Source organism: Garra rufa, chromosome 7 (genome assembly GCF_049309525.1).
Source record: "Garra rufa chromosome 7, GarRuf1.0, whole genome shotgun sequence".
Classification (NCBI taxonomy): domain Eukaryota; kingdom Metazoa; phylum Chordata; class Actinopteri; order Cypriniformes; family Cyprinidae; genus Garra; species Garra rufa.
This window is the reverse complement of record NC_133367.1, coordinates 19759508-19784038: the sequence shown is the minus strand read 5'-3', so window position 1 is coordinate 19784038 and position 24531 is coordinate 19759508. Positions and strand designations below refer to the sequence as shown.

Sequence of the window (24531 nt, the reverse complement as noted above, 5' to 3'; positions counted from 1 at the left end):
TTCTGAATTTATTTCTCGCAATTGTGAGTTTATATCATGCAATTTTGAGAAAACGTCAGAATTACGAGTTTATATTGCAAATTCTGACTTTATAACTCACAATTGCGAGTTTATATTATGCAGTTCTGCGAAAAAAGTCAGAATTGTGAGTTTTTCTCTTGCAATTCTGACTTTATAACTCACAATTGCAAGTTTATATCTCAATTCTGAGAAAAAAGTCCGAAGAATTGCGAGAAAAAGGTCCGAATTTTACAAGTCGGAATTGAGAGATACAAACTAGCATTTGTGAGGAAAAAAGTCAGAATTGTGGATTTTTTTTTTATCTTGCAATTCTTACTTTATTTCTCGCAATTGTTTATATGCAATTCTGAGAAAAAAAAGTTAGAATTATGAATTTATCTTTTGCAATTCTGACTTCATAACTCACAATTGAGGTTGTATCTCGCAACTTCAAGTCAGAATTGTAAGAAAAAGTCAGAATTGCAAGATACAAACTCACATTTGCGAGGAAAGTCAGAAATGTAAGAAAAAAGTTAGAATTGCGAGATACAAACTCGCATTTGCAGGGGAAAAAGTATGAATTGTGAGTTTATATTATGCAATTTTAAGAAAAAAGGCAGAATTGTGAGATGCAAACTTGCATTTGCGAGGAAACCTCTGACCTTTTTCTCTTGCAATTCTGACTTTATAACTTATCTCACAATTCTACATAAACGTCATAATTGTGAGAAAGTCATTTGAGAAATTTGCGTTTTTATCTTGCAATTCTGACTGCATTTCTTGTAAATGTGAGTTTTTATCTCGCAATTCTGACTTTATAACTGGCAATTGTGAGTTTGTTCTTTATTAAGTTTTTATTAACATTTGCGAGAAAAAAGTCAGAATTGCGAGATACAAACGCATTTGCGAGGCAAAAAAAGTGAGTTTATATCATGCAATTCTGACTTTATTTTTCGCAATTGTGAGTTTATATCATGCACTTCTGAGGAAAAAAGTCATAACTGCAAGTTCATATCGCAATTCTGAGATTATAACTCGCAATAGCGAGTTTATATCACGCAATTTTGTGAAAAAAGTTAAAATTGCGAGTTTAATCCCAATTCTGAGAAAAAAAGTCAGATTTGTGAGACGCAAACTCGCATTTGTGAGGAAGATAAAGTTAGAATTGTTTTTATCTTGCAATTCTGACTTTTCCTTGCAATTTTGAGTTTATATCATGCAATTCTGTAAAAAAAAGTTATAATTGCGAGTTTATATCACAATTCTGAGAAAAAAAGTCAGAATTGTGAGATACAAACCCAGAGTCAGAATTGTTTTTATCTTGTAATTCCTACTTTATTCCTTGCAATTGTGATTTTTATATCTCAATTCTGAGGGGAAAAGTCAAACCTGCAAGTTTATATTAGGCAGTTCTGACTATTAAGTCCTTTCATTTTAGCCCCTCCCCTCTATCCTCTAATAATAGGCTAGCTCTCACTACAGTTTGGCTCTTAAACAACCCACTTTACCGAAGTCTTTTTACATTGACATGACCTGGTTTGACCAGTGTCAGTGAGTTCTTCTCAAGTTCTAGACCGCCATCTCATTATAAACTCAGTTTTGCGACTCACGGTTTTGCGTTCACCTGATGAAAGAGTCTGTCCCTCATTTAGACGCCACTATTTGTGGTTTCATTCATCTGAACTTCCTCAATGATTCCACCGATTACCGTAGCCTGCTTTGGTAACCTCGCCTCCAGATTTACCATCTTCCCTCGTAATTACAGCCCACGACATCATTTAGCCCAGACTTTGTTATAATTGCCCGTGTCGTTTAGTAATTAAACTAGCAGGCATAATTTAGCTTGTCCCCGTGGGTGACGGCGGTCCGCTTGTTGTCTGTCTATTTATCGTACGCCCTCCGTAAACCTCTTTCCGTGTAATGAGGTGCGCTAACTGCCCTTGTTAAAGATGCGTTTTAGTCATACTGTGTTGTTTTGAAACGCTGGGCGAAATCATCACTGGACTAAGTCGTTAATTAAGCCGTTATACTGAGCCGAACTCTGCGGTTTTCTCTCTTTTTGTCGGCCAAAAATAAACATTTGCTGAAAATATACTCACTCTCAGGTCATCCAAGATGTAGGTGAGTTTGTTTCTTCATTAAGATTTGGAGAAATTTAGAATTGCGTCACTTGTTCACCAACTGATCCATTGTAGTGAATGGGTGCCGTCAGAATGACAATTAGAGAATTTCTTTTCTTAGTTAGTCTTTCATTTTTGTTTGTTCATTTGTTCTTTCTTTTATTCCTTTGTTCTAGTTTTTTTCCCCGTTGTCTTTCGTTTTTTCGTTTTGCCAGTTTGTTTCATTCTCTTTTGTTCATTTTCTTTTTCCAATGTATTCTTTCATTTGTTTCTTCATTATTTTTGTAGTTTTTTCCCTTCTAATTATGTTCTTATTTTGTTAGTTGTCTTTCTTTTCTTAGTCCAGTCTTTCATTTGTTTGTCCTTTTTGTCTGCTCATTCTTTCTTGTTTTTGTTCATTCTTTCATTCTCCATTTACTTTAAATAGTTTGTTCTTTTATTCCTTTGTTCTAGTGTTTGTTTCGTTCTCTTGTTTTTTTGCCAGTTTTTCATTCTATTTTGTTTGTTCTCCTTTGTTTGTTCATTTTTTTTCAGTTTCAGAATTTCTTCATTCTTTTTTAGTCGTTTCTTTTTTGTTCTTTCTTTTCTTAGTCCAGTCTTTCATTTGTTTGTCCTTTTTGTTTGCTCTTGTTTGTTCATTCTTTCTTGTTTTTGTTCATTCTTTCATTCTCTATTTACTTTAATTAGTTTCTTTTATTCCTTTGTTCTAGTGTTTGTTTTCATTTCATTCTTTTGTTTTTTGCCAGTTTTTCATTCTATTTTGTTTGTTTTCTTTCATTTGTTCAGTTTTTTTTGTTCATTCTTTCATTCTCCATTTACTATAATTAGTTTCTTTTATTCCTTTGTTCTAGTGTTTGTTTTCGTTTCATTCTCTTGTTTTTTTGCCAGTTTTTCATTCTATTTTGTTTGTTTTCTTTCGTTTGTTCAGTTTCTGTTTTCGTTCATTCTTTTTCATTCTCCATTCTCTCTGTTCTTTTGTTTGATTTTTCAGTTGTTTTCTTTTAGTCGTTTGTTTCTCTTTTGCTTTTATTTGCTTGTTCTTTCTTTTATTCCTTTATTCTAGTGTTTCTTTTTCAGTTTTTTCTTTTGACAGCTTATTTGTTTAATTCTCTTTTGTTCATTTTCTTTTGCCAGTTTGTTTCATTCTATTTTGTTCATTCTCCTTTGTTTGTTCATTTTTTTCAGTTTCAGAATTTCTTCATTCTTTTTTAGTTGTTTCTTTTTTCTTTCTTTTCTTAGTCCAGTCTTTCGTTTGTTTGTCCTTTTTGTTGGCTTGTGTTTGTTCATTCTTTCTTGTTTTTGTTCATTCTCCATTTACTTTAATTAGTTTGTTGTTTTATTCCTTTGTTCTAGTGTTTGTTTTTGTTTCATTCTCTTGTTTTTTTTTGCCAGTTTTTCATTCTATTTTGTTTGTTTTCCTTTGTTTGTTCAATTTCTGTTTTCGTTCATTCTTTTTCATTCTCCATTCTCTCTGTTCTTTTGTTTGATTTTTCAGTTGTTTTCTTTTAGTCGTTTGTTTCTCTTTTGCTTTTATTTGCTTGTTCTTTCTTTTATTCCTTTGTTCTAGTGTTTTTCTTTTCCAAGATGTTTGTTTCTTCATTAAGATTTGGAGAAATTTAGAATTGCGTCACTTGTTCACCGATGGATGCATTGTAGTGAATGGGTGCCGTCAGAATGACAGAGTCATTAAAACATCACAATAATCCACACTACTCCAGTCCATCAATTAACATCTTGTGAAGTGAGTTTTTGGATTCTGAACAGTTTGGACTCTCATTCCGACGGCACCCATTCACTTCATTGGTAAGCAAGTGATGATAATGCAACATTTCTCCAAATCTGATGAAGAAACAAACTAATCTGCATCTTGGATGGCCTGAGGGTGAGTACATCTTCAGCAAATGTTAATTTTAGGCTGAACTGTTTAATAATCTCATTTTGTGAAGTCTGTGATTATAAGCACACACAACTTTCTTCTTGAAGACGTTCTATAGCTGTTGTATTGGACTAATCAATTCTTGTAAAAAATGATTGATTTTAGAGAGCGACTGATTGATGGGTTTCGTCCGTCTCAATCCAGCGTGTAAGTGTCTCATCTTGTTTTGCAGATATTATTCATGAACAAGATTGATCTTTTCCAAGAGAAGATTCTCCACTCCGGGCGTCATCTGCGGCATTACCTTCCCCAGTTCAGAGGTGAGAGACGGATCTATGATTACACATGAGTCGTGCTTGCTTTTCACCGCAGACTCTTGAAAGAAAGTGTGTTATTTATTTCAGCCGCTTGCAAAGTTTTATTTGTTTGTTCATGTCCTTTATTAAAGCACAAAGTTAGCAAGCATTTCTCTTCTACTGCTCCCAAATGTATTCTTTCTTTCTTTATTTATGTTCCCTTTCTTTGATTTATTTTTGTTTGCTGGTTTTCTTTTGTACTTTCAAAAAGAAAACGAACAAAAGGGAATCAAACAAATAAGCTGGCAAAAGAAAAACAAAAGAGACTGAAACACTAGAACAAAGGAATAAAAGAAAGAACAAGCAAATAAAATCTAAAGGAAAAACAAACGATAAAAATGGAGAAAACAACTGAAAAACGGTCCGTGTACTTTTTCGTTCATTCATTATTCAATTTCGGAATGAAAGATGAAATTTAAAAAAGGGTGCAGCTTGGTTTTTTGTTTAAAAGAGAAAAAGCAGAAATGGCTGTATTTTGTTTTCCAAATGTATTTTTGTCATCAAATAATAGTAATAGAAAATTGGACGCATTTCCGATCGTTTTTTAATTTGTAATATTTATTTGTACATTTATTGTATTTCATTTGACTGATCATATCTTTACCCGGAAGTAAATTACACCGTCGAGCGGGTATCAATTATTATTGTCTAGTATCACTAAAAATGCTACTAAGATCCATATTACTATCACACGAGCCAATGGCAATTAAATGCACGGATGCATAGTCAGATAATGAATGAAATACAACTGTTCACGAACAGAAGATTGTGACTCATGCTGCATACGCAATGACAATTATGCCTACTGTAAATATAGATATACAACTACGATTAGAGTTGTTTGCATAAAATGCACCGTGAATTTCACACGTTTGCCTAGCTGTGATAGGCTACAATTTATCTCCATTAATACTATTTTCTCAATTCTGCTCATATATTTTCATTTACCTTACATCAATTGCTCGATCAATATTATCATCACATATTTTACATTTGTAACTGTAGGTACCACAAACAATTTAATATAGCTAAGTTTGTGCATTTTTACAGGTAGTAAAATACTGTGTGTGCTGCTTATAAACACCAGAGAGATAATGATTCATGAAAAAGATGGTCTTTCTTTACTCATCTCACTTGCACAAAATAAATGCAGTAATAGAAAGTACAGAAACGCACAAAATACACTGAAATACACTGGGAATTATATGCATTTAAAAATTTTGTTGAAATCATCCCCCCGGATCTTCTGCATCCACTCAGCCTGTACGCATGCAGCGTCAACGGGGAATGCGAAGAAACGGTACAAAAATGCACACAACGATGAAGTGCTGAGTCTCCTCTCTTGAATCCTAAAAACACTCAATGTGAAAAAATATCTCTGTGACGACAAAATCATGGATCAGATTTATTACATGTTGTTTAAAGGGCCAAACGGGTCAGCCTCCGAGAAGAAGACATGACCTCCATGAAACTGTGTTTTATTGACAAGTGGTTAGGTTTAGGGGCAGGGGTTGGGTTACGTGCTCGTAAATGTGTCTGTTGTGACTGTTTGCATTGAAAAATCACACCCCAATATGCAATAATGGCAATATTATTACCCAATAGATCATTTAATCATGACGATAAAATTCACAGTGCCTTTCGCGTCAGCTTATTGACGCCAAGGGTTTCTTATTTAAAGTAGTGAGGACCCTGCACGTCCAAAAATGACGCTGAAGGGGTACCCTGTGCGTCAAAATGCGACGCCAAAGGCCAAACGTCAATATGTGACGACTTGGGAGTGAGACTGTGTTGCGCGAGCGCACATTCAGCTCTGCAGGCCTGGTGCTATGCGTATTTAAATCTCCTCTGATGCGCATTTTCCTGCATTAGCCAAAATCATGACAGTCAACCACATCCAGTCATATGTGAATTAATGTAAATATTCGCTAAAAACACACAATAAAGACAGCAATGATGCAGTCAGGACTGTGGCACCGGCTTGCTTTGAAATGTATTTGGTTATTGCGCCTGATGCGTGTGCGCCCGCTGCGTCTCCCGCACCGAAGTCATTTTAAAAAGTACATAATAACGAAAACAATACCTTACAAATAAAAAGGAGCCGATTTTTATGATCAGAACTTCCTTAAACCAGTGAACCTGTAAACCTTTCAGTCCAAGTAAACGAATGCGTTCAAATAGAATTTCATAATTGCGGGACCCGCGGGTTGAAAAAAAAATCCAACCCGCGGTATGGGCCAGTACTTCAGGTGAAAACTTCCGGTGATCTGACAGCGAGAGCGAGAGACAACAGCGACCGAGTTCCATTACCACAGAGATATTTTTCACATTGACTGTTTTTAGGATTCAAGAGAGGAGACTCAGCACTTCATCGTTGTGTGCATTTTTGTACAGTTTCGTCGCATTCCCCGTTGATGCTGCATGCGTACAGGCTGAGTGGATGCAGAAGATCCGGGGGGATAACTTCAACCCCACCAAATTTTTAAATGCATATAATTCCCAGTGTATTTCAGTGTATTTTGTGCGTTTCTGTACTTTCTATTACTGCATTTATTTTGTGCAAGTGAGATGAGTAAAGACCATCTTTTTCATGAATCATTATCTCTCTGGTGTTTATAAGCAGCACACACAGTATTTTACTACCTGTAAAAATGCACAAACTTAGCTATATTAAATTGTTTGTGGTACCTACAGTTACAAATGTAAAATATGTGATGATAATGATCGAGCAATTGATGTAAGGTAAATGAAAATATATGCGCAGAATTGAGAAAATAGTATTAATGGAGATAAATTGTAGACTATCACAGCTAGGCAAACGTGTGAATGTTCACGGTGCATTTTATGCAAACAACTCTAATCGTAGTTGTATATCTATATTTACAGTAGGCATAATTGTCATTGCGTATGCAGCATGAGTCACAATCTTCTGTTCGTGAACAGTTGTATTTCATTCATTATCTGACTATGCATCCGTGCATTTAATTGCCATTGGCTCGTGTGATAGTAATATGGATCTTAGTAGCATTTTTAGTGATACTAGACAATAATAATTGATACCCGCTCGACGGTGTAATTTACTTCCGGGTAAAGATATGATCAGTCAAATGAAATACAATAAATGTACAAATAAATTTTACAAATTAAAAAACGATCGGAAATGCGTCCAATTTTCTATTATTATTATTTGATGACAACAATACATTTGGAAAACAAAATACAGCCATTTCTGCTTTTTTTCTTTTAAACAAAAAACCAAGCTGCACCCTTTTTTAAATTTCATCTTTCATTCCGAAATTGAATAATGAATGAACGAAAAAGTACACGGACCAAAAACAAACAAACAAAAGAACAGAGAGAATGGAGAATGAAAGAGAATGGAAAAAAAACATTTTGCATTTGTTTTTGTTCTCATTCTTTTAGACTTTTGTTTGGTTCAAGTCATTTTAGTTGTTCTTTTTTCTTTCATTCATTTATTCTTTTGATTTATTTGTTTGTTCTTTATTCCATTCCTTTGTTCTTGTTTTGTTTGTTTAATTTTCTTTTGTTCAGTTTTTTTCCCCAAAATATTCTTTCATTATGTTTGTTCATTCTTTTTTAGTCGGTTGTTTCTTCTAATTATCTGTTCTTTTTATGTTAGTTGTCTTTATTTTCTTAGTTCTGTCTTTCATTTGTATGTTCCTTTTGTTTGCTTGTTTTTTTTTGTTCTATATTTTATTCGTATTTGTTCATTCTTTTTCATTGTTAATTTTTTGTTTTTGTTTTTCTTCTATTTATTTGTTTGTTTGTTTTTATTCTTTTTTTGTTTGTTCTGTCCTTTATTCATTTTTTGTTTAGTCTTTTTTATTTGTTTGTTTTTATTCTTTTTTGTTTGTTTGTTCTGTTTAATAATTTTTGTTTTATCTTTTCATTAGTTTGTTTTATTCTTTTTTGTTTGTTTGGACCTGTTTTCTTTTTTATTTGTTTAATTGTTCTGTTTGTTTTTTCTTTTTTCATTCATTTGTTTTTCTTTTTTATTAGTTTTATTGTTCTGTTTGTTTTTTTCTTTTTTCATTATTCTTGTTTGTTTGTTCTGTCTTTTATTCATTTTCTCTTTTTTCATTCATTCCTTCATTCATTTGTTTGTTTTCTTCTTTAATGTATTTGTTTGTTCCGTTCTTTTTTTCCATTTTTATTTTTTGGTTGTTTGCTCTGTCCTTTATTCATTTTTGTTTGTTGATTTCTTTGTTTTTTCTCTTTTTTCACTTCTTTCTGTTGTTTAATTTTTCCACCCTTTCTGTTTAGTTTGTTCATTTTTGTTTTACAATTTATTCTTTCTTGTTTGTTTAATTTTTTTAGTTGTTTTTTTTTTCTTTTAGTCACGTGTTTGTTTTCCTTCTGTCAGTTCTCCATATCTTTTTGGTTATTTTAAATTATTATTGTTCATTTGCTTTTTTCATTCTCTATTCTCTTCCCTCTCATTCGTTTCATTCATGAATATGCTATTTCTTTGCTTTGGTTGTTTGTAGTCTTTCTTTCTTTCTTTCTTTCTTTCTTTCTTTCTTTCTTTCTTTCTTTCTTTCTTTCTTTCTTTCTTTCTGCTGTATATTTTTTCCATTCTTGTGTTTGTCTTTTCCCAGTTTTTTTGTTTTTTCCTCTATTTTGTTTTGTTTGTTCTCTTTATTCATTTTTGTTTTGTATTTTTTTCATTTGATTTCTTATTTCTTTTTTTTTTTGGTTGTGTGTAGTCAGTCTTGCTCTTTCTTTCTTTCTTTCTTTCTTTCTTTCTTTCTTTCTTTCTTTCTTTCTTTCTTTCTTTCTTTCTTTCTGCTGTTTGTTTTTTCCATTCTTGTGTTTGTCTTTTCCCAATTTTTTTTTCCTTTATTTATTTGTTTTTGTTTTGTTTGTTCTCTTTATTCATTTTTTAAATCTTTTTGTTTGTTTTTATTATTTTTGTTTGTTTGTTCTGTTTATTCATTTTTGTTTTGTCTCTTTTTCACTTGTTTGTTTTATTCTTTTTTGTTCTCTTTCTTTCTTTCTTTCTTTCTTTCTTTCTTTCTTTCTTTCTTTCTTTCTTTCTGCTGTTTGTTTTTTCCCAGTTTTTTTCCCCTCTGTTTATTTGTTTTTGTTTTGTTTGTTCTCTTTATTCATTTTTTTAATCTCTTTTTGTTTGTTTTTATTATTTTTGTTTGTTTGTTCTGTTTATTCATTTTTGTTTTGTCTCTTTTTCGCTTGTTTGTTTTATTCTTTTTTGTTTGTTCTGTCCTTTTATTTTTTGTTTTGTCTTTTATGTTTGTTTTTATTCTTTTTTGTTTGTTCTGTCCTTTATTCATTTTCTGTTTTGTCTTTTTTCGTTTTTTCATTTTTATTCTTTTTTTGTCTCTTTTTTTCATTTGTTTGTTGTATTCTTTTTTGTTTGTTCTGTCCTTTATTCGTTTTTTTGTTTTGTCTCTCTTCATTTGTTTGTTTTTATTCTTTTTGTTTGTTCTCTTTATTAATTTGTTTGTCTTTTTTTTGTTTGTTTGTTCTCATTCATTTTTTTGTCTTTTTTTTCATTTGTTTTCTTATTTCTTTTTTTGGTTGTGTGTAGTCAGTCTTGCTCTTTCTTTTCTCTGACAAACTTAATCCCCCTTCAGATCGAAGATTACAATAAAACCGTTTCACGTTGTTGTGTGTAGTCAGTCTTGCTCTTTCTTTCTTTCTTTCTTTCTTTCTTTCTTTCTTTCTTTCTTTCTTTCTTTCTTTCTTTCTTTCTTTCTTTCTTTCTGCTGTGTTTTTTCCATTCTTGTGTTTGTCTTTTCCCAGTTTTTTCCCCTCTGTTTATTTGTTTTTGTTTTGTTTGTTCTCTTTATTCATTATTTTAATCTCTTTTTGTTTGTTTTTATTCTTTTCGTTTGTTTGTTCTGTTTATTCATTTTTGTTTTGTCTCTTTTTCACTTGTTTTATTCTTTTTTTTTTGTTCTGTCTTTTTATTTTGTCTTTTTTATGTTTGTTTTTATTCTTTTTGTTTGTTCTGTCCTTTATTCATTTTCTGTTTTGTCTTTTTTCGTTTTTTCATTTTTATTCTTTTTTTTCCTCTTTATTTATTTTTGTTTTGTCTCTTTTCATTTGTTTGTTGTATTCTTTTTTGTTTGTTCTGTCCTTTATTCATTTTTTTGTTTTGTCTTTTTTCATTTGTTTGTTTTTATTCTTTTTGTTTGTTCTCTTTATTAATTTGTTTGTCTTTTTTTGTTTGTTTGTTCTCTTTATTAATTTTTGTTTTGTCTTTTTTCATTTGTTTTCTTTTTTTTTTTTGGTTGTGTGTAGTCAGTCTTGCTCTTTCTTTCTTTCTTTCTTTCTTTCTTTCTTTCTTTCTTTCTTTCTTTCTTTCTTTCTTTCTTTCTTTCTTTCTTTCTTTCTCATCCCGAACCACTGTACTTCCATTAAGTCTGATTCCACCGTGTCGGCTTGAGTTTGTAGTTTGGCCGTCTAATCAGCTGGAATGGATCCCGTAGTTTTTACCTCAGGGAGAAAAGGTCAAGACGGACGAGGCCGGAAATTTCTCGCATGACATTGTCTTAGCTTTCCCCTCCTCCTCCCTCCTCCCTGACACTTGTATATGACAAACTTAATCCCCCCTCAGATCGAAGATTGCAATAAAACCGTTTCACGACTACATTCCACCAGTTAATTCAGTCAGAAGAAGAAATGCATGCATCATGCAAATGTCAATTTAGCATTGAAGGTTTAGAAATTGATCCCATTCATCAATTCTGCCATTCGGAGCAGATCTCGTCAGATATTCATAGACTCTCACTTCGGTTTTTTTGGTTCTCTTTTATTTTTATGGGCAAAAGCTCAATTGCTTTCACTTCGCCTAGTCTGTCTTGTCTCGGATGTACAGGGTTTCCTCTTAATGCATAATTCATCATGTTTTTGTAACAGTGGATATTGAACTGGATTCATGGTGATGTATGTTTCGAAATGGCTGATTTATAGCTTAAATGTTCCTTTATTATAGTGATGATGCTGAAAATTCAGCTTTGCATCACAGAGTAAATTACATTTTAAAATATAGATTTTGATCAAACATCTTTTATACACAGGAGCTGACTGTGACGTGGACGCTGCCGCCCGGTTCATCGCCGCAATGTTTGTGTCTCTCAACATGATGCCTAGCAAACTCATCTACCATCACTTTACCACAGCCACAGACACCTCCAACGTTCAGGTAGTTTTCCAGGTCGTCATGGACACCATCATCAAGGAAAACCTGGAGGCCGTGTCTCTGCTCTGAGAGCTTCCTCCTTTAAAAACTCACGGATAAAGCCTCAATAAAAGACTCACGAATGAGCTGATGGTATTTATTATATATGACGCTCTGATATTAATCAGAATGGAGCGACTGCACACTTTTCATGAAGCAATAACCGAATAAATGCTGGTTTGTATCATTTTTACTTAAACACAAACTAACAAAATGACGTAATATCTAATCAAATGCAATTATCACCTCATCTGATTCATATATTACACTGTGGGAGTGTATAATATTGATTTAATGAGTAAATTATGCTGTTCTGGTTGACGTTGCTCATCCAAGCATTCTATAATTTTCAACCTGACATCCCCCACTTCCTGTGTGTACATTACCATGGTTAATCATCACTTATAAAAAAAAAAATGTTCCACTGTGTAAATCTTTGTTCAACACTTTGTTCAGATGAACACCCTGTTAGGGTCCAATATGTTGTTTTTGAGGTTGTTTGAATCATCTTTTGCTTTTGACTCGTCACCCAGCACTTTTATAGATGTTGAGTCTTGGAGATTCAATCTGAAATGGTTTTATTGTACCAAGGTGAGCTAAACGCACATACATATCTATATGAAGCATAATCGTACCTTTTGTAAATACCCATTTATTCATTGAGATTAGGTTGTTATAAACTGTATTTTTGCTATTTAAATGCTATGTTACACCACTTTTAGCATTTGAATTACTTTTGTAAATGCAAAAACCCACTGTGAATAAAAACTAACGTTTTTTGATATTTTCTTTCGTGCTGATTTCGCACACAATGATGTCACAACACAAACATACACAATGAACGGTATATCTGTCAAGTTTAATAAAATAAAGAAAACATCTTTGAAAGTTTTTGCTCATAACAGCCAACTCTTTTTATGAACATTTAATACATCTGGAAGTTGGTACAGAAGACAGGTGGGTGCGAAGGAAAACAGACCGAACAGAAAATACCTCTTCATTTTGTTTCTGTGGTTTTCGTATGTTTGATTTATAAATTTAAAGCAGCGAACTTCACATTGTGTGAACCAGGGGTGCTCAAAACTGCTCTCCGAGATCTCTTGTCCTGCAAAATGTAGCTGGAACGAAGTGTGTTCACACTGGAAGTGACTTGAATTTGGTTTGACTTCACTTTTGGCATTTCAACTAATGTCTTTAATCTCAATCTCTTTACTGTACACCTCTTACGGAAATGAACCGTGGTTTTATTGTAGTAAAAGTGTAAGTGTAAATTTGTATAACCATTGTTTTACTACAAATACCATGGTTAAACTATAGTTTACAGTGGTTAATTTAGAGTTACTGTGGTTTAACCATAGTGACCATGGCTTGAATTTGTAGTAAAACTATGGTGACTTTAAAGTCACAAAACCGCATCCAAATAATTTTCAGCAGCAGCGGCCATTTTGTGACTTGAATGTGCGCGGCTTGCGATTGTTTTTAGCGTTATGGTACAATTGGTATATCTGCCTTATTTTTAAACACTGTGTCATAATTACAAACAAATAGTTTTACTGTTTACTTAACTTTTAAAAAAAGGATTCTCGTTCCGATAGTTACTCCTTAGCGGCTAATAAATCGAATGTCTCGCACATTCACACTTTTCGCTGCTGCGAAATGGCGGATGGATTTATAATACCAATCATAATGAACGTGATTATTATTTGTACAGAAGTCAACTTTGCAGGAAAGCCTATCTTCAGGAGCAGCGCTGAACATCCCTGGTGTAAATCAAGTAAACATTCAATGTCAACAGCGCGCCTCACTGCCTTGGCTGTAAATACTCCTGAAATGGAAGAGACGTTCGGGAGGGAGAGAGAGACGGGTTCCGCTCAGGAGGTGAAGCAGTCCAGCGAGTCGAGCGAGAGAAACACGTCTGCTTTGCACCGAAACGTGCTCGAACCGTCCTGAACCAGCTCGCAGCTCTGTAGGTTTGGAGAAATGTCCTTTACGCAGATTGCCTGAGGAGAAAAAACGGCACGGTACACCTTAATGGAAGTTATGGTTCTCAATCATGCCTGAATTGACGTTTACGTCTGTTCTGAAGGATTTGTTTTTCTTCCAAAATGAAGAAAATTATCATATGTGACCCTGGACCACAAAACCAGTCTTAAGTAGCACGAGTATTTTTGTAGCAATGGCCAAAAATACATTGTTTGGGTCAAAATTATCGATTTTTCGTCAATAGTATATTATGCAAAGATCATGTTCCATGAAGATATTGTGTAAATTTCCTACCGTAAATATATTACAACTTAATTTTTGATTAGTAGGCTAATATGCATGGCTAAGAACTTAATTTGGACAACTTTAAAGGCGATTTTCTCAATATTTAGATTTTTTTTTTTTTTTTTTTGCACCCTCAGATTCCTGATTTTCAAATAGTTGTATCTCGACCAAATGGTCATATTCTAACAAACCACACATCAATGGAAAACTTATTTATTCAGCTTTCAGATTGTGGCTGGTTTTGTGGTCCAGGGTCACATATTTAACATATTTATTAAATCTGACTCTCAGATCAAGTTTTAATGTAAAACTCTTGAATGTGAGTTTCTGTGCTTGAATTGGTCCTGTTTTTCAGTAAAAAAAAAAAAAAAAAAGTATAAAATCAAATATTTTTGATGAACATTTTTGCCCCTTCTATAGTTATCAAGTCATTTCAGGATTTCGAAGGCTGTTGAAAGCAACCAAACCATACAATTATGTGGGTTTTAATGTTTTAAAATTCTCATTTGTAAGACGGTTTTAGAAGGAAATGTTAAAGACTTTTTTTTTCTTTTATAGGCCTGTTAATATATTTTATTTTACATTCAAACACATAGAACATTTGAATATAGATAAATTGATGTAATTAATATGTTCGGAAATGTTCTGAATATGACTAAATATCTTCATATTTGAATACACATCAAGTATGCTTTTCATTAGACTGTAAATTTGTCACGTTAGTAATAAGTTATGTAAAAAGTTATATAAAAATAAATCATGAAACTTTATTTTATTTGAATAAATAAAATTATATATATATATATATATATATATATATATATAGCATATAAAAAACTATTTTCCATCAAATTTAATAATTTTACCATATTTTTAAGGACTGGAGTTTGTCTGCTGTTGAAGTCGGGCATCACGCTGTTGGAGACGCCGGGGGTCTCGCTGCTGTCCAGCGCTGATTCTGTCTCAGATCTGCGCACATACGGCGACCTCCGGATCCCGGACAGCAAACCCGAGGCTCTCCCGACGGAATAGTAGCTCGGCCCGGTGGACTGCTTGTACCAGGCGTCTGTAGGATGGCTGGAGATGAGGATGGAAACAGCCACAAACACCAGCACGGATCTGACGGACCTCTCCATTGCGCACTGGACCCAAACGCGTGTGTTGTGATCGATGATGCCTCGTAAGCTTTTGGATTGATGTTCTCCACATCTGGAGTTTATATAGACCCCTCGGAGTCGTGATCTCGTTCGTCATTCCCCACTAGATGATTCATATTTCCGGCCAATAGGATTGATTTGCTCGTCTTTGCGCGTTTGGAGACGGCTGGGGAGCCTTTAACGTCAGGTGGATGTGATGTGTGACGGGTTAATATTGTTTCTCTGTCACCGAACCTGTCTATATCGATCAATAAACGTCTTTCTGGCGTCACAGCGCAAATTAGAAAAGGCGAAAACCCCGTGCGTAAAGACGCACACACGCATTAAACCGGAGAAACAAGTATTTGTTTTTTTAATTAATTGGTGTAAAATAGACGAAAGGGAAATCTAAATGCGTAGCACCTGAAAATTAAGTCTCATTAATAAGTGATTTAAAATATTGACTTATTGATTTCTCTGTAATTACGCATTTGGATAAAGGTGACACGGTTTATCCACATTGACAGATTTCTAAATAATTTAAATAAGAGAGAAAACGGCTTTAATCAAACAGGACCAACTATTTTCATACATAATATAAAGAAAAGAGATGTAATAATGTTTACTTTATTTTAAATATTTATTAACGCTTTCAATATAAAAACTACACAAACTTATCTCATATTAAACCATATAAACAGTGAACCTGAAGCATAAAAACATTATATAAACAGTTGTCTTTTAAATTTTAGGCACTCATAGTCCATTATACAGTGGTCTGCACTGCGGTTCCAGTTTGGTCTCCAGAACAGCATCCGGCTCGCACACCCACGGATCCTCCGTTTGCCATTGCCACTTCAGCAGCTGATCCCTCAGGCTCTCCAGAACCGGGGCGTAGGCCGGATCCCCAGCTAGGTTCCGCCTCTCCGTCGGATCCGAATGGATGTCAAACAGCTCCCACCTCTCCCGGTAATAATACTCGTTTAGAGTCTTGAACCAGCCTGTGGGCTGGCCCGACTGGGTCCGGTTTAACAGATCCTGGAAGGTTGGGGACACGTAGAAGTCCTGGTCTATGGGGAAGGGCATGCGGTAATGCATGTTGTGTAGGAGCCGGTACTGGCCCTGATGGATGGAGCGCATCGGGTAGAACATGGTGACCTCGTGGAGACTCTGACTAGCGTAGACGGTGACCCAGGGTGGTTCTGAGATCAGGGCCGGGAGAAGAGACCGACCCGTCAACTCAACCGGTCGAGGCCCTGAGAGACTGTATTGTGGATATGGCAAAGAAAACCAGTCCAGGATGGTGGGAGTGATGTCTGAGGAAAAAAGTGAGAGATGCTGTTTTACATGGACTGCAAAAAAATGCTTTTCTTACTTAGATTTTCGTCTTGTGTTCAGCCAAAATGTCTACAAATTCTAGACGAGTAAAAATGATTTTCTTGAGTTTTTGCTTAGAACAAGCAAAATAATACGAAAAAAAATCGTATTTCAAACAGAAAACAATATTATTTTTCTTACCCCATTGGCAGATTATTTTGCTTGTTTCAAGCAAAAACATTTAATTTTGACTTGATTTTTCTGAAAATTTGAAAAATTTTACTTGTCTAGAAAATCCTTCTTGATTTAAGAATTTTTTGATATTTTTAGACAACAAATCTAGATAAGAAAAGCATTTTTGCAGTGTTGTCATACAATTGACTCACAACCTGTAAAAAGTGAACAAAAACGTGACTTTAAACACAATCTAGTGCTAAAAGGTGCAATAGTAAGGGGTGCAATTTTTTAATATTGTACTACGAACAATTTGCGATTTGTACAAATATAAAATGTTACACTGGTAATAATGTACGTAAATATAAAAATGTGAACTCAAACAGAATCTAGCATGAAAATATACAATAATGAGGGATGCCATTTCACAATATCGTATGAACAACTTGCGATTTGTAAGAAAAATGCCGTTACATTGCAATAATACGTCAGTAAATAAAGAGATGTCGCTTTAAACAAAAAAAAAAGGTGGAAGGTGAAAGGTGAAATTTAAGTAAATATAAAAATGTGTTGTTATACACAGAATTTAGCACAATAATAGGGGAAACCATTTCATAATCTTGTACAAACAACTTCATTAAAATTTGTTAGTAAATACAGAAATATTGGGGTAAGAAAAATCTCAAACAGAAAACAAGATTATTTTTCTTGTTTCAAGCAAAAACACACTTAATTTTGACTTGTTTTTTTCTAAAACAAGATTTTTTCTTTTTCTTTCTTTTTTTGGTTTACTCATCTAGAAAATCCTTCTTGATTTAAAAATCTTTTGATATTTTGTCTGGAAAAAAGACAAAAAAATCTAAGTCAGAAAAGCATTTTTTGCTTTTTGAAAAATAGAATAAAAGTTATTACATTTGGCAATAATCTCTCAGTAAATAGAAAGATATGGCCTTCAACACTGAATCAAGTCCGAAAAGGTGCAATAGAGAGGGATGCATTTTTTTAAATATTGTACAAACAATTTGTGATTCAAACAAATAGAAAAAAAATTAGGTTACATTAGCAAAAATCTGTCAGTAAACAGAAAGTTATGTCCTTAAACATAGCATCAAGTGCGAAAATGTGCAATAATGAGTGATTCTAATTTTTAATATCATACGAACAACTTGCGATTTGTAAAAATAGACCTTTTTTGTTACATTAGTAATAATCTGCCAGTAATTAGAAAGATATGGCCTTAAGCACAGAATCAAGTCTGAAAAGGTGCAATAGTGAGAGATGCAATTTTTTAATATCGTACAAACACTGCCAATAATTTAAGTAAATATAAAAATGTGACCTTAAATGCAGAATCTAGTGAGAAAATTGTGCAATAGTGAAAAACGCCATTTTTTTATATCATATGAACAACTTGCGATTCATTCAAATATAAGATGTTACATTGGCAATAATTTAAGGAAATATAAAATTGTGACCTTAAAGGGATAATTCACCCAAAAATGAAAATTTGACGTTTATCTGCTTATCCAAGATGTAGATGACTTTGTTTCTTCAGTGGAACACAAACAAAGATTTTTAACTCAAACCGGTGCAGTCTGTCAGTCATAAAATGGCAGTCAATGGGACCCATGGCTTTGAGAGTCAAAAAAACATAAACAAAACCAAATTAAACTCTGCGGCTCGTGACGATACATTGAGGTCTTAACACATGCAACAATCAGTCTGTGCAAGAAACGAAACAGTATTTATATCATTTTTTTTCACCACAACGTCCAACTTTAATTGTTTATACAGTGCAGAGAGATTGTGGGTACGACAATTGTGGGTTTTTTTGACTCTCAAAGCCGTGGGTCCCATTGACTGCCATTATATGACTGAGAGACTGCAGCAGTTTGAGTTAAAAATCTTTGTTTGTATTCTACTGAAGAAACAAAGTCACCTACATCTTGGATGCCCTGGGGGTAAGCAGATAAACATTAAAATTTTCATTTTTGGGTGAACTATCCCTTTAAATACAGAATCCAGCACGAAAATGCACAGTAATGAGGGACATGATTTCCTAATATTGTACGAACTTGCGATTTGTAAAAATAGAAAGAATTTTTTTGCATTGGTAACAATCTGCCAGTAAATAAACTGTGTCCTAAAAAAAGCATCGGCTGTGGGGATGAAGACAACAACTCCCATGATTCCACACTCAACCACTGCGTTTCATCAAAATACGCCTTTGTTTCATCATGTTTTTAATATGCGCCCTCTAGCAGCAAAAACGTAGATATTGTGCCTTTAAGCACAGGATCAAGTGCAATAGTGCGGGACACCATTTTTAATATTGTACGAACATCTTGCGATTTGTACAAATGCAAGATGTTGCATTGGTAATAATTTGAGTAAATATAAAAATGTGAACTCAAACACAGAATCTAGTGTGAGAAGTAGTGAGAAATGCCATTTTTTTATATTGTCCTTAGACACAGAATCTAGCACGAAAATATACAATAATGAGGGACGCCATTTGATAATATTGTAGGAACAACTTGCGATTTGTAAGAAAAATGCCTTTACATTGCAATAATATGTCAGTAAATAAAGAGATGTGGCCTTAAACAGAATCAATTGCGAAAAGGTGGAATAATGAGGGATGCCTTTTTTGTACTCTACGAACAACTTTCAGTTCGTACAAATATTAAATGTTACACTGGCAATAATTTAAGTACATATAAAAATGTGTCGTTAAACACAGAATTTAGCACAATAATGGGGGACGCCATTTCATAATCTCATACGAACAACTTGTAATTCATAAAAATTTGTTAGTAAATACAGAAATATTTGCACGGAAAAATTGCTATTCATAGAAAATCGCCATACGAATATGCTACGTTTGTCGTACGGTAGAAATATATCTGTACTATTATCTAGACTCGAAATAGAAACAGTTGCAAAAAAAGTGTAATAGATGCAATTTTTCTAAATTGGTTCAAAACATGCCATTCGTGAAAAAACAAACTGTCATACGCATGCATTATGTTGGAAACAATGTCTTTCTGTAGAAAGGTTAGCTGTACGATTATCTAGACTCAAAAAGTTGTAATAGTGAAACTTTCTCAAAATCTAAAGAAAAAAACTGCTATTTGTAGAAAAGGTAATTGTCGTACACGTACACTACTTTGAAAACTATCTGTCATCGGGTAGAAAGATAGTTATACTATTATCCAGTCTTAAAAACAGCAGCAAGCACAAATACTGTGCATTTTATTATTTTACCAAAAAAGAAAGTGTTGTACAAAATGTTTTACATTAACCAAAATTTGTAGCTGAGGAGGAAGTTGGTCTCATTTGGTCTAAAATACATAAATGAGCTTCACAAGGAACAGGAGTGAAATCTTGTGTTTTAGAGTAACACAAATAACTGGCTATTTGCAAAAAAAGTGTAGTACGAATTACTTCCGATATAAATAATTGTTGCACAGATGTATTCTTAAAGAAATCTGCCACTCAGTTAAGAGTATTTCTGTACTCTGGCCTCAGAGACAAGTGCATGAGGCTGAAGTGTTTTCTTAAACATATTAAGCATACAGTAGGCGTACAGCACCACCTAGTGGTTAAAAGCAGTTACAGCACAACTCAAACCCATAAGACTGTGCTATTTACTCATGTTACTGACATCATTTAATCAAACTGTTGATTGGCTCTTACCCAGCAGACTGACGTAAGCCTGGCTAACCTGTCCCCAACGCTGCCGGTGTTCAGGTGAGGAGACCAGCATGGGTTCCTTCACACCTGAGCCGTACAGGTTAGTGCGACCGTTGGGAAACGGAATTCCGTTATCCGAGCTGTAGATCACCAGAGTGTCATTTTCAAAACCTGCATCCTTTAGTTCTTGAAGAACCAGGCCAACACCTTCAAAATCAAAACGAAAATTTGTGAAGATCTATAGAAGTGAATTTTGAGTTATTTCTGTGAATGGTATAAAATGTATAACCTTGGTCCAGCCGGCTGACCGTTGTGTATTGAGCCGCTATATCCGCCCTCGCTGCAGGAGTGTCCGGAATAAAGTACGGAACCTAGTCGGATTTAAAAATACTGATGGTTAGGAACTTTGCCTAATGACTTTTGAAAATTTTCAAAAGGCATGGCTCACCTTGACCTTGTCTGGAGAGTAATACTTAGGCTCCCAATCAGGAATTCTCCCCATTCCGCTCTCTCCATTCCCAAACTTTTCACAGAACATTCCATACTGAGGCTGGGAATGGCCACAGCGGTGAGGATCATGGAAAGCCACGTAGAGGAAGAACGGACGTTCGTCATCCATCTCACTCCTCTCTGCTTTCAAGCTCTTGAAGAACTTCCGGACAAGGAGCTTGATCTTGGTGATATTCCGACCCACCTGCAAAACGGAATTGGTCTCTTCCGTGTAGGCGAAATCAAACGGGTATACAGGGCCCGGACCAACATGTTTTTTCCCAATGATACCTTAACAAAAAAAAAAAAGCCATCATGAATTCTGTAAAATTCCACAATGTTCTTACTCACTTATGTTTCGAATGTTTAGTAACAAGTCATAAGCTGGTTTTCTCTCTATACTGGGTTTTCAAACATATTAAAAGGTGCTCAAAATTTGTATAAAAATGTTAAATTCGTAGACAGTGTTGGGGGGTAATGCATTACAAGTAACTTGAGCTACGTAATCAGATTACTTTTTTCAAGTAACTAGTAAAGTAATTCATTACTTTTTCATTTAAAAAAATATCTGAGTTACTTTTCCAAATAAGTAATGCAGTTACTTTTTCCCCCCAGTTACTGAACTTTTTTCTTCTGTGGTCTACTGTACAGACGTGAAATAATTTTTCCTTCAGCCTGAGGCTTTTAGTGTGAAAGGGCTTTTACAGTTGCCAAAAATGGAACTTTTTATACATTTGCTTTTAAACAAGCAAGTCCTGTCCAGATTTAAAAAGTAACGCAAAAGTAACTAACGTAATTAGTTGCTTTTTTTTAGGAAGTAACTCAATATTGTAATGCATTACTTGTAAAAGTAACTTTTCCCCAGCACTGTTTGTAGAAAAATAAAATTTTAGTTGGTTACTAGTAATAATAAATGGATTTAAAACAGAAAGAAGTAAAAAAAAAAAAAAAAAAAGCTGTAGGGTCATTTTGTGTCAGCTCAACCAGAGGTCTTTTTTCTGAAGAAAGATAGACATGTATAGTGATGAAAGTCAAAATATTTAATGTCATGGATGAATATTTACGGAGTAATTCACTATTTTGTAGAGGGGGGTAAAAATGGCAGTTTACAGGGGTGTCAAATGACTTAAGAAAGATTCCAGTGTCATTATCTTATTTTTACACAGAGATTGGTAGGTCTGTTAGTAAAATCTGTTGACTTTAGCAATCTTTGTCGCATTACGTGCCAGTGGTGACCATCCAAAAATGGGGAAACGGCACTTTTCAAGTTTTCTCTCCAAAGTTTGCATGTCTGCAACTCAGAGTATTAGAGATATCTTAATGCCCTTTGAGATATTGGGTCTTAACACACTTTCCTTTTGGCATCTTTATTTTTAAGGTTCCAGAGATGTTGGAATTTTAATATGGCTCCAGGAGTAAATCGTTAAAATATACACATTGTCAAAGGTGAAAAACCAAATGTGTTTGCCGCCAACATCCTTGTGGGCAGTGCGCCGACATATGGCGCAGTTCTGCTTTGGGTGTCCCGAGTTCGAATCCCACCTCGTGGACCTTTCCCAATCTTATCCCCCCTCTCTCTCCCACTCACTTCCTGTCATATCTCTACTGGCCTATTAAGAAAAAATGGAAAACGCCAAAAAAACAAAACAAATGTGGGTCAGTTTAAAAAAAAAATATGATACTTCTTTTGTTGTAAAGAGGAATGTCTGAAGAACAAATAATGTTAAAACTTGAGATGTAACTTGTTTCCTTCTGTCCAGACGACTGCATTGAACATAACTGTCTAAGTGCCATAAATATTCTTTTTCTAAAGTTTGCATGCCTATAACTCAAGAAGTTTTAAGATTTTAAGAATATCGCAACATTATTTTAGGTTCTAGTTGTTAACAATCCTTTCTTTTGGAATCCTCATTTTCTAGGCCCTACATTGTTCAGTCCCAGAGATGTTGAAGGTTACCCATTTTCAGTGGTTGGAAATTAAATGTTGGTTACTTTGTGTACATCCGATACTTATTTTATCGAAAGAGCAATGTCTGAAGAAGATTTAGTGTTAAAATTAGAATTGTATCTTGTTTTCCTCTATCAAAACAATTGCATAGAACAGTGACCAAAAGGACTTGAAGGAAAGGGTGCAATATTTTGACAAACTAAAGGTAAAGATACATATGAGCAGTATTAATTAAAGGAGTAGTTCACTTTCAGAACAAAAATATACAGATAATGTACTCACCTCCTCACCTCATCCAAGACGTTCATGTCTTTCTTTCTGCAGTCGTAAGGAAATTATGTTTTTTGAGTAAAACATTTCAGGATTTCTCTCCATATAATGGACTTCTATGGTGCCCCTGAGTTTGAACTTCCAAAATGCAGCTTCAAAGGGCTCTAAACGATCACAGCCGAGGAAAAAAAAAAAGAGTCTTATCTGGCAAAATGATGGGTTATTTTCTAAAAAAAAATAAAAAATTATTATATACGTTTTAACATCAAATGCTCATCTTGTCTAGCTCGGCAAGACGAGCGTTTGTGATTAAAAAGTATATCAGTTAAATATATATGTTTTTAGATAATAACCAATTGTTTTGCTAGATAAGACCTTTCTTCCTTGGCTGGGATCATTTAGAGCCCTTTGAAGCTGCATTTAAACTGCATTTTGGAAGTTCAAACTCGGGGGCACCATAGACGTCCATTATATGGAGAGAAATCCTGAAATGTTTTCCTCAAAAAACATCTTTTATGACTGAAGAAAGAAAGACATGAACATCTTGGATGACAAGGGGGTGAGTGCATTATCTGTAAATTTTTGTTCTGAAAGTGAACTACTCCTTTAAGATATTGAGTTTTGTCAAGATTCTTGCCCTGGAAATCTTGGTTTAGTTTGGCCAACCACAAACGTCTTTTGTTCCTTAGTTTTTTGACTCTTCTCCTTGATTTGTTATAACTTTTGGAGGCTATAGTACTTCAAATGTTTTCCCTGGTCTGACAGATTAGTACAGGCCAACAGTTGACTATTTTCAGCAGCAACAATTAGTAAAATATGCAAGTTTCGTTCAGTTCAGTGGTATTGTTTACGTTCAGTGCCACCAATATGGCCGATTGATGATGTGTCGCAAGAAACACTGTATACAGCTTCATCATACCTGTGTGAACATCGGCTTGTTTCAGGAGAAGAGGAAGGCTCTGCACTCCATCAAATGAGTTAAAGTGATGAACTCCCTGATGGAGGCCGTACATCCCATTCTGGTGCTGTTGATAAGAAAGAAAGTTCAATGCAAGTTAATCCAACGGTTAGGGCTAAAATAGAGACTTTTAACTACTGGTTACCTGTGGTAGTCCAGTCAGGATGGTGGAACGACTTGGTGAGCAACTGCTGACTGAGGTGAAGGCGTTCTTGAAGATCACACTGCGCTCAGAAAGAGCTCGGAGATGAGGGGTCTGGACCACAGTGTTGTTGTAGACATCAGTTTCGAACCCACCATCATCAGCTGTGTTGTACAACACAACATTAATACAATGTGAATACAACATAATTACAACACAAACATCAAAACAGCACAAATACAATATACCAAACATCAAAGCAAAGTAAAAACAACATTACGACAACACAGACATAATAGTAACAAAAACAAATTATTGTTTTGATACACACCAATGATGAGAAGCACATTTCTTCTGGATTCTCCTACATCACAACGAACTAAAAGAAGACACAACAAAGTCCACGCAAACAGAAACGACATTCTAGTGTCATTTGACTTTGGAAATATTACTAAAGCGAATGGAAAAGTCTGTACTTTGTTTACACTCAGCTAGACAAACTTCCGCCATGTGAATCTATCACATGACCGCGATCAGCTGACGCGAAGCCTCAGCC

At 34.4% G+C, this 24531-nt stretch overlaps 3 protein-coding genes across 3 annotated transcripts in view; 1 reads left to right on the top strand and 2 right to left on the bottom strand.

Moving 5' to 3' along the window:
* gnav1 (guanine nucleotide binding protein (G protein) alpha v1) overlaps positions 1-12361 on the top strand; it is a 61060-nt gene extending 48699 nt beyond the window's left edge. The window contains exons 8-9 of the mRNA XM_073843948.1: positions 4229-4316; positions 11417-12361. Of these exons, the coding sequence (XP_073700049.1) occupies positions 4229-4316; positions 11417-11607 (279 nt within the window). The 3' untranslated portion in view covers positions 11608-12361. The remainder of the gene's footprint in view (positions 1-4228; positions 4317-11416) is intronic.
* npb (neuropeptide B) lies at positions 12139-15017 on the bottom strand. Its single transcript, XM_073843949.1, has 2 exons — positions 14712-15017; positions 12139-13577 (listed from the first exon to the last, which is right to left on the bottom strand). Exons 1-2 carry the CDS (start codon positions 14979-14981, stop codon positions 13449-13451), a joined length of 399 nt encoding a protein of 132 aa, XP_073700050.1. The 5' UTR covers positions 14982-15017; the 3' UTR covers positions 12139-13448.
* Positions 15018-15602: 585 nt separating this feature from the next.
* sgsh (N-sulfoglucosamine sulfohydrolase (sulfamidase)) lies at positions 15603-24476 on the bottom strand. Its single transcript, XM_073844653.1, has 7 exons — positions 24307-24476; positions 23979-24139; positions 23795-23900; positions 20617-20948; positions 20458-20539; positions 20172-20375; positions 15603-16297 (listed from the first exon to the last, which is right to left on the bottom strand). The coding sequence occupies exons 1-7, from the start codon at positions 24395-24397 to the stop codon at positions 15738-15740; spliced, it is 1536 nt and encodes a 511-aa protein (XP_073700754.1). The 5' UTR covers positions 24398-24476; the 3' UTR covers positions 15603-15737.
* Between the last annotated feature and the right edge of the window lie 55 nt (positions 24477-24531).